This window comes from Numenius arquata, unplaced genomic scaffold, assembly GCF_964106895.1.
Source record: "Numenius arquata unplaced genomic scaffold, bNumArq3.hap1.1 HAP1_SCAFFOLD_1724, whole genome shotgun sequence".
Classification (NCBI taxonomy): domain Eukaryota; kingdom Metazoa; phylum Chordata; class Aves; order Charadriiformes; family Scolopacidae; genus Numenius; species Numenius arquata.
Window position 1 is genome coordinate 1 of NW_027415666.1, and position 9886 is coordinate 9886.

Genomic DNA, 9886 nt, shown 5'->3' on the forward strand with positions numbered 1-9886 from the left:
GGGGGGGGGCAGCGGGGGGGGCGGTGGTGGGATGGTGGGGGTGGGGGGTGGGGGTAAGAGCCGGGGGGGCAGAGGGGACCGGGGGGGGGGCAGCGGGGTGGTGGGGTCCCCCTCTTCCCCCCCCCCCCGGAGAGGAGGAGGAGGAGGAGGAGGAGGAAGGGGGGGGGCAGCAGGACCTGGGGGAGCATGGCCGGGAATGGGGGGGGAGGGGGGGAAGTGGGGGGGGTGTTAGGGGTAAAGGGGGCGGGGCCACGGGAAACCACGCCCCCCACCCCCGGGGGGGGGGAGGGGCCGGGTCCAAACCCCACCCCCCCCCGTGGAGAGCGATTTGGGCCCCCCCTTGGGGGCGGGGCTAAGGCGAAACCCCGCCCCCCCGACCACCCGGGGGAGTGGAGCCACACTGGGGAACCCACCTCGGGGGCGGGGTCAGGATAAACCACGCCCCCCCGGTGCATCAGGGGGCGGGGCCAGCCCTCCTGGAGCCGAATGGGAACACTCGGGGGGCGGAGCCAGCGAGAAACCACGCCCACAAGGGGGAGGAGCCACCGGGGAGCCCTCGCCGGGGGGCGGAGACATCAAAAACCCCGCCCCTCCGGGAGCAGCCAATGGGAAAATGGTCCCTCCGGGGGCGGGGCCAGAAGAAACCACGCCCCCAGGGGCAGGGGCCACGAGTGGGGATGCTCAGGGGCGGAGCCAGCGATAAACCACGCCCCCGTGAGCGCAGCCAATGGGAAACGGCCCCTCCGAGGGGCGGAGCCAGAATAAACCACGCCCCTAAGGGGCGGGGGTGAGGAACGGGAACACTCGGGGGGCGGAGCCAGTGAGAAACCACTCCCCCGTGAGCACAGCCAATGGGAAACGGCCCCTCCGAGGGCGGAGCCTGAAGAAACCACGCCCCAAGGGCAGGGGCCACGAATGGGGACGCTGGGGGGGCGGAGCCAGAATAAACCACGCCCCTAAGGGGTGGGGGTGAGGAATGGGAACACTCAGAGGGGCGGAGCCAGCGAGAAACCACGCCCCCGTGAGCGCAGCCAATGGGGAAACGCTCCTCCCTGGGGGGGGGGGTGGGGTGGGAGGAGGCGGAGCCAGAATAAACCCCTCCCCCGTGAGCGCGGCCAATGGGAAACGGCCCCTCCGGGGGCGGGGCGGGGCCAGAATAAACCACGCCCCCCCCTTACACACACCCCGCCACCACGAGCGGGGGGCCCTCACCCGCCTCTCCCCCCCCCTTCCCCGTCTCCATGGGAACCGGCGCCGTCGCGGCCTGATGACGTAAGCAACGCGCGTCGCCTCCGTGCGTGGTGGTGGTGGTGGGGGGGGGGTAGAGGGAGGCGGGGGGGGGGTGGGTGGGTTTTTTTTCTCCCACAATGCCCCGCGGGGATGGGAGTGGGGGGGGGGGGGGTCTCCCCCCTCCTCCCCTCAGCAATCCCACAATGCCCCGCGCCCACCCCACCCCCCCCCTCCTCTTTTCCCCCCCCCCCCCCACTTTTTAACGGCGGCGCCTCGAGGCGGTAACGGCGCGCGCGGGAGGGGGGGGGGGGGAACCGACCAATGGGGGCGCGGGGGGGGGCGCGCGGGGGGGGGGGGGCCAATGGGGGCGCGGGGTTTGTTGTCGGGGGGGGGGGGGGAGCGGCGCGCGTTGTTGAGGGAGGGGGGGGTGCGTGGTGACGTCAGCGCGGCCTTGTTTCTCTTCTCCCCCCCCCCCCCCAACCCCGCAGGTGGAGCCACGTGACCTCTGGCGGGCAACCCCCCCCCCCCCCCACCACCAGTGCTCCCAGTAACTCCCAGTGACCCCCCCCAGTGCTCCCAGTAACTCCCAGTGACCCCCCCCAGTGCTCCCAGTGACCCCCCAGTGCTCCCAGTGACCCCCCCCAGTGCTCCCAGTGACTCCCAGTAACCCCCCCAGTGCTCCCAGTGCCCTCCCAGTGCTCCCAGTAACTCCCAGTGACCCCCCCCAGTGCTCCCAGTAACCCCCAGTGCCCCCCCCAGTGCTTCCCAGTGCTCCCAGTGACCCCCCCCAGTGCTTCCCAGTGCTCCCAGTAACCCCCAGTGCCCCCCCCAGTGCTTCCCAGTAACCCCCCCAGTGCTCCCAGTGCCCTCCCAGTGCTCCCAGTAACTCCCAGTGACCCCCCCCAGTGCTCCCAGTGCCCCCCCAGTGCTCCCAGTGCCCTCCCAGTGCTCCCAGTGACCCCCCCAGTGCTCCCAGTAACCCCCAGTGACCCCCCCCAGTGCTCCCAGTAAGTCCCAGTGACCCCCCCATCACTCCCAGTGCTCCCAGTAACCCCCCCAGTGCTCCCGGTAACTCCCAGTGCCCTCCCAGTGCTCCCAGTGACCCCCCCCAGTGCTCCCAGTGACCCCCCCAGTGCTCCCAGTAACTCCCAGTGACCCCCCCCAGTGCTCCCAGTAACCCCCAGTGACCCCCCCATCACTCCCAGTGCTCCCAGTGCCCTCCCAGTGACCCCCCCAGTGCTCCCCCCATCACTCCCAGTGCTCCCAGTGACCCCCCCCAGTGCTCCCAGTGCCCTCCCAGTGCTCCCAGTGACCCCCCCAGTGCTCCCAGTAACTCCCAGTGACCCCCCCAGTGCTCCCAGTGCCCTCCCAGTGCTCCCAGTAACTCCCAGTGACCCCCCCCAGTGCTCCCAGTAACTCCCAGTGCCCCCCCCAGTGCTTCCCAGTGCTCCCAGTAACTCCCAGTGCTCCCAGTAACTCCCAGTGACCCCCAGTAACTCTCAGTGCCCCCCCAGTGCTCCCAGTAACTCCCAGTGACCCCCCCAGTGCTCCCAGTGCCCTCCCAGTAACTCCCAGTGACCCCCCCAGTGCTCCCAGTGCCCTCCCAGTAACTCCCAGTGACCCCCCCAGTGCTCCCAGTAACCCCCAGTGACCCCCCCAGTGCTCCCAGTGACCCCCCAGTGCTCCCAGTGACCCCCCCCAGTGCTCCCAGTGACTCCCAGTAACCCCCCCAGTGCTCCCAGTGCCCTCCCGGTGCTCCCAGTAACTCCCAGTGACCCCCCCCAGTGCTCCCAGTAACTCCCAGTGCCCCCCCCAGTGCTCCCAGTAACCCCCAGTGCCCCCCCCAGTGCTTCCCAGTGCTCCCAGTAACTCCCACTGCCCCCCCAGTGCTCCCAGTGCCCTCCCAGTGCTCCCAGTGACCCCCCCAGTGCTCCCAGTAACTCCCAGTGACCCCCCCCAGTGCTCCCAGTGCCCTCCCAGTAACTCCCAGTGACCCCCCAGTGCTCCCAGTGACCCCCCCCATCGCTCCCAGTGCTCCCAGTAACTCCCAGTGACCCCCCAGTGCTCCCAGTGACCGCCCCATCACTCCCAGTAACTCCCAGTGCCCCCCAATCGCTCCCAGTGACCCCCCCAGTGCTCCCCAGTGCTCCCAGTAACCCCCAGTGCCCCCCCAGTAACTCCCAGTAACTCCCAGTGCCCCCCCATCACTCCCAGTGCCCCCAGTGACCTCCCAGTCCCTCCCAGTGCCCCCCAGTGACCCTCTCTATCCCTCCCAGTCCCTCCCAGTCCCCTTCCAGTGCCTCCCAATCCCGCTTTACACCCCTCCCAGTCCCTCCCAGTGCCTCCCAGTGACCTTCTCTATCCCTCCCAGTCCCTCCCAGTCTCTCCCAGTCCCCTCCTAGTCCTTCCCAGTGCCTCCCAGTCCCTCCCAGTGACTTTCTCTATCCCTCCCAGTGCCTCCCAGTGCCTCCCAGTCCCCTCCTAGTCCTTCCCAGTGCCTCCCAATCCCTCCCAGTGACCTTCTCTATCCCTCTCAGTCTCTCCCAGTGCCTCCCAGTCCCCCCCAGTGCCTCCCAGTCCCCTCCTAGTCCTTCCCAGTGCCTCCCAGTCCCTCCCAGTGACCTTCTCTATCCCTCCCAGTCCCTCCCAGTGCCTCCCAGTGCCTGCCAGTGACCCTCTCTATCCCTCCCAGTCCCTCCTAGTCCTTCCCAGTGCCTCCCAGTCCCCTCCCAGTCCCTCCCAGTGCCTCCCAGTGACCTTCTCTATCCCTCCCGGTCCCCTCCCAGTGCCTCCCAGTGCCTCCCAGTGACCTTCTGTATCCCTCCCAGTGCCTCCCAGTGCCTCCCAGTCCCTCCCAGTGCCTCCCAGTCCCTCCCAGTGACCTTCTCTATCCCGCCCAGTCCCTCCCAGTGCCTCCCAGTGCCTCCCAGTCCCCTCCTAGTCCTTCCCAGTGCCTCCCAGTGCCTCCCAGTCACCTTCTCTATCCCTCCCAGTGCCTCCCAGTGCCTCCCAGTCCCCTCCTAGTCCTTCCCAGTGCCTCCCAGTCCCTCCCAGTGACCTTCTCTATCCCTTCCAGTCCCTCCCAGTGCCTCCCAGTGCCTCCCAGTCCCCTCCTAGTCCTTCCCAGTGCCTCCCAGTCCCTCCCAGTGACCTTCTCTATCCCTCCCAGTGCCTCCCAGTGCCTCCCAGTCCCCTCCCAGTGCCTCCCAGTCCCTCCCAGTGACCTTCTCTATCCCTCCCAGTGCCTCCCAGTGCCTCCCAGTCCCCTCCTAGTCCTTCCCAGTGCCTCCCAGTCCCTCCCAGTGACCTTCTCTATCCCTCCCAGTGCCTCCCAGTGCCTCCCAGTCCCTCCCAGTGACCTTCTCTATCCCTCCCAGTCCCTCCTAGTCCTTCCCAGTCCCTCCCAGTCCCTCCCAGTGCCTCCCAGTGCCTCCCAGTCCCTCCCAGTGACCTTCTCTATCCCTCCCAGTCCCCTCCCAGTGCCTCCCAGTCCCTCCCAGTGACCTTCTCTATCCCTCCCAGTCCCTCCTAGTCCTTCCCAGTGCCTCCCGGTCCCCTCCCAGTCCCTTCCAGTCCCCTCCCAGTCCCTCCCAGTCCCTCCCAGTGCCTCCCAGTGACTCCCAGTCCCTCCCAGTCCCCTCCCAGTGCCTCCCAGTGCCTCCCAGTCCCCTCCTAGTCCTTCCCAGTGCCTCCCAGTCCCTCCCAGTGACCTTCTCTATCCCTCCCAGTGCCTCCCAGTGCCTCCCAGTCCCCTCCCAGTGCCTCCCAGTCCCTCCCAGTGACCTTCTCTATCCCTCCCAGTCCCTCCCAGTGCCTCCCAGTGCCTCCCAGTGCCTCCCAGTCCCCTCCTAGTCCTTCCCAGTGCCTCCCAGTCCCTCCCAGTGACCTTCTCTATCCCTCCCAGTGCCTCCCAGTCCCTCCCAGTCCCTCCCAGTGACCTTCTCTATCCCTCCCAGTCCCTCCCAGTGCCTCCCAGTGCCTCCCAGTGACCTTCTCTATCCCTCCCAGTGACCTTCTCTATCCCTCCCAGTGCCTCCCAGTCCCCTCCCAGTGCCTCCCAGTCCCTCCCAGTGCCTCCCAGTCCCTCCCAGTGACCTTCTCTATCCCTCCCAGTCCCTCCCAGTGCCTCCCAGTCCCTCCCAGTGCCTCCCAGTGCCTCCCAGTCCCTCCCAGTGACCTTCTCTATCCCTCCCAGTCCCTCCCAGTGCCTCCCAGTGCCTCCCAGTCCCCTCCCAGTGACCTTCTCTATCCCTCCCAGTCCCTCCTAGTCCTTCCCAGTGCCTCCCAGTGCCTCCCAGTGCCTCCCAGTCCCTCCTAGTCCTTCCCAGTGCCTCCCAGTGCCTGCCAGTGACCTTCTCTATCCCTCCTGGTCCCCTCCCAGTGCCTCCCAGTGCCTCCCAGTGACCTTCTCTATCCCTCCCAGTGCCTCCCAGTGCCTCCCAGTCCCCTCCCAGTGCCTCCCAGTGCCTGCCAGTGACCCTCTCTATCCCTCCCAGTCCCTCCTAGTCCTTCCCAGTCCCTCCCAGTCCCCTCCCAGTCCCTCCCAGTCCCCTCCCAGTCCCCTCCCAGTCCCGCCGCCATGTCCTCCTGCGCCGAGGTGCTGCGTTTCCAGCTGCCGGGCCACGAGGCGGCCGCCCTGCGGAGCATGAACCGGCTTCGGGCGGAAGAACGTTTCTGCGACGTCACCATCGTGGCTCGTAGCCTCCGGTTCCGGGGCCACCGGGTCATCCTGGCCGCCTGCTCGCCTTTCCTACGGGACCAGTTCCTCCTCAACCCGGCGGCCGAGCTGCGGGTTTCGCTAGCCCACAGCGCCCGGGTGCTAGCCGACCTCCTCCTCTCCTGTTACACGGGGGCCTTGGAATTCGCCGGCCGCGACCTCGTTAATTATCTAACGGCCGCCAGTTACCTCCAGATGGAACACGTGGTGGAACGGTGCCGGGGGGCCTTGGCCCGCTTCATCCAACCCCCGCCTTCCTCTTCCTCCTCTTCCTCCTCTTCTTCCTCTTCCTCTTCCTCTTCTTCTTCTTCCAACCCCCGTCACCCTTTGCCCCCTAAAACCGAAGAGGAGGAAGAGGAAGAGGAGGAAGAAGAAGAAGACGCCGCCCCCGACGTCTGCATCGTCAAGGTGGAACCGCCTTCCTCTTCCAGGAGGAGGAGGAGGAGGGGCGGGGGCGGGGGTGGGGTGGGCGTGGCTGCCCCGCCCACCACCCCCCGCCCCCCACCTTTCGGGGTGGTCAAAGCCTGTTACAGTTTGGCCGAAGACGCCGAAGGAGAAGGGGTTCTCATTTTTCCCGGCGGGGGGATGGCGGAAGAACCCGGAGGTTTCAACCCACCTCCGACGGTGACGTCATCGACGTCGTCCTTGACCCCCTTGACGACGTCATCGGCGGCGGCGGCGACGTCATCGGCGTTGACGTCGGGCTTTTCCACCTTGGCCGCCGGATCGTCTTCGTTGACGCCGCCGACGTCCTCCTTGGGTTGCGGCTCTTCCTCTTTGGCTTCGGGGTCTTCCTCGTTGGGTTGCGGCTCTTCCTCCTTGGCTTTGGGGTCTTCCTCCTTGGGTTGTGGGTCTTCCTCCTTGGGTTGTGGGTCTTCCTCGTTGGGTTGCGGCTCTTCCTCCATGGGTTCCGGCTCTTCCTCTTTAGGCGCCGGTCCTCCGTTGACGCCGCCGTCTTCTTCTTCTTCTTCCTCCTTGACTCCGGGTTCTTCTTCCGTGGCTTTGTTGGGTTTGGGAGGTTCTTCGGCGCGGTGCGGGAAGTGCGGAGAAGGTTTCCAAGGAGTGGAGAAATTGGTTTTCCACATGAGGGCCCGCCATTTCGTTTTCATGTGTCCCCGTTGCGGGAAGCAATTCAACCACAGCTCCAACCTCAACCGTCACATGAACGTCCACCGGGGGGTCAAATCTCACGGTTGCGGGGTCTGCGGCAAGAGCTTCACCCAAAAATCCACCCTCCACGACCACATGAACCTCCACAGCGGGGAGAGACCCTACCGCTGCTCCTACTGCGACGTCCGCTTCGCCCACAAGCCCGCCATCCGTCGTCACCTCAAGGAGCAGCACGGCAAGACCACGGCCGAGAACGTGCTGGAGGCCAGCGTGGCCGAGATCAACGTCATGGTGCGCTGAGGAGAACCTGGGGGAGGTCCTGGGGTGAGGTGGGGTGGGGGTTGGGGGGGGGGAACCGGCCGGGGAGGATGAGGAATATGGGGGTGGAGGGATGGGAACCTCCACGGACCATGGGGTTGGGGGGCCTGGATGAGCGGCTCCACCACCAGACACCTGGGTTCCTCCACGGATGAGGGTGTGGAACCCACCTGGACACTTGGGTCTTCCATGGACCATGGAGTTGGGGGTCCCTGATGACCGGGTTCCTCCATGGACCATCAGTTTGGAGGTCCCTGATGAGCGGCTCCACCACCGGACACTTGGGTTCCTCCACGGATGAGGGTGTGGAACCCACCTGGACACTTGGGGTTCTCCATGGATGATGGATTGGGGGTCCCTGATGACCGGGTTCCTCCATGGACCATGGATTTGGAGGTTCCTCATGACGGGGTCCACCACCGATGCCTGGATTCCTCCATGGATGATGGGGTTCATCCCCTGGACACCTGGATCCCCCCATGGACAATGGATTTGGGGGTTCCTGATGACTGGGTTCCTCCATGGACCATGGTTTTGGGGGTTCCTGATGACCGGGTCCACCACCGGACACTTGGGTTCCTCCATGGATGAGGGTGTGGAACCCACCTGGACACTTGGGTCCTCCATGGATGATGGATTGGGGGGTCCCTGATGACCGGGTTCCTCCATGGACCATGGATTTGGGGGTTCCTGATGACCGGGTTCCTCCATGGACCATGGTTTTGGGGGTTCCTGATGACCGGGTCCACCACTGGACACTTGGGTTCCTCCACGGATGAGGGTGTGGAACCCACCTGGACACTTGGGGTCCTCCATGGATGATGGATTGGGGGTTCCTGATGACCGGGTTCCTCCATGGACCATGGATTTGGAGGTTCCTCATGACGGGGTCCACCACCGATGCCTGGATTCCTCCATGGATGATGGGGTTCCCCCCTGGACACCTGGATCCCCCCCTGGACAATGGATTTGGGGGTTCCTGATGACGGGGTCCACCACCAGACACCGCGTTCCTCCATGGACAAGGGTGTGGAACCCACCTGGACACTTGGGTCCTCCATGGACCATAGATTTGGGGGTCCCTGATGACCGGGTTCCTCCATGGACCATCAGTTTGGAGGTCCCCGATGACTGGCTCCACCGCCGGCCACCTGGGTTCCTCCATGGATGATGGATTTGGGGGTTCCTGATGATTGGGTTCCCCCATGGATGAGGGTGTGGACCCCACGTGGACACCTGGGTTCCTCCATGGACAGTGAATTTGGGGGTTTCTGATGACCGGATCCACCACCAGATGCCTGGATCCCTCTGTGGACAATGGATTTGGGGGTTCCTGATGATGGAGTCCACCACCAGATGCCTGGGTCCCCCCATAGATCATGGATTTGGGGGTTCCTCATGACCAGGTCCACCACCAGACGCCTGGGTCCCTCCATGGATGATGGATTTGGGGGTCCCTGATGACCAGGTTCCTCCATGGACCGTGGATTTGGGGGTTCCTGATGACCGGGTCCACCACCAGATGCCTGGATTCCTCCATGGATGATGAGGTTCATCCCCTGGACACCTGGATCCCCCCATTGACAATGGATTTGGGGGTTCCTAATGACGGGGTCCACCACCAGATTCCTGGATCCCCCCATGGACCATGGATTTGGGGATCCCTGATGACCAGGTCCACCACCGAACACCTGGGTTCCTCCATGGATGATGGATTTGGGGTTCCTCACGAGCAGGTCCACCATCAGACACCTGGGTTCCTCCATGGACCATGGATTTGGGGGTTCCTGATGATGGGCTCCACCACCCGACACCTGGATGCCCCCATGGATGATGGATTTGGGGGTTCCTCATGACCAGGGTCCTCCATGGATGATGGATTTGGGGGTCCCTGATGACCGGGTTCCTCCATGAACCATGGATTTGGGGGTTCCTCGTGAGCAGGTTCCTCCATGGATGATGGATTTGGGGTTCCTCATGAGAAGGTTCCTCCATGAACCATGGATTTGGGGGTCCCTGATGACCGGGTTCCTCCATGGATGATGGATTTGGGGTTCCTCATGAGAAGGTTCCTCCATGAACCATGGATTTGGGGTTCCTCGTGAGAACGTTCCTCCATGGATGATGGATTTGGGGTTCCTCATGAGCAGGTTCCTCCATGGACCATGGATTTGGGGGTTCCTCAGGAGCAGGTTCCTCCATGGATGATGGATTTGGGGGTTCCTCATGAGCAGGTTCCTCCATGGACCATGGATTTGGGGGTTCCTGATGACCGGGTTCCTCCATGGACCATGGATTTGGGGGTTCTTCATGAGCAGGTTCCTCCATGGACCATGGATTTGGGGGTTCTTCATGAGCAGGTTCCACCATGGATTTGGGGGTTCCTCGTGAGCAGGTTCCTCCATGGACCATGGATTTGGGGGTTCCTCGTGAGCAGGTTCCTCCATGAACCATGGATTTGGGCTTCTTCGTGACCAGGGTCCTCCATGGATGATGGATTTGGGGGTCCCT

General features: G+C 64.7%; 1 protein-coding gene across 1 annotated transcript; it reads left to right on the forward strand.

Moving 5' to 3' along the window:
- The first annotated feature begins 5809 nt into the window (after positions 1–5809).
- On the forward strand, positions 5810–7357 carry ZBTB12 (zinc finger and BTB domain containing 12). Its single transcript, XM_074167860.1, has one exon. The coding sequence runs from the start codon at positions 5810–5812 to the stop codon at positions 7355–7357; it is 1548 nt and encodes a 515-aa protein (XP_074023961.1).
- Positions 7358–9886: the final 2529 nt, after the last annotated feature.

Excerpts from the sequence above, each read along its gene's own strand:
- ZBTB12 (XM_074167860.1), top strand. The coding sequence starts at position 5,810 with ATGTCCTCCTGCGCCGAGGTGCTGCGTTTCCAGCTGCCGGGCCACGAG.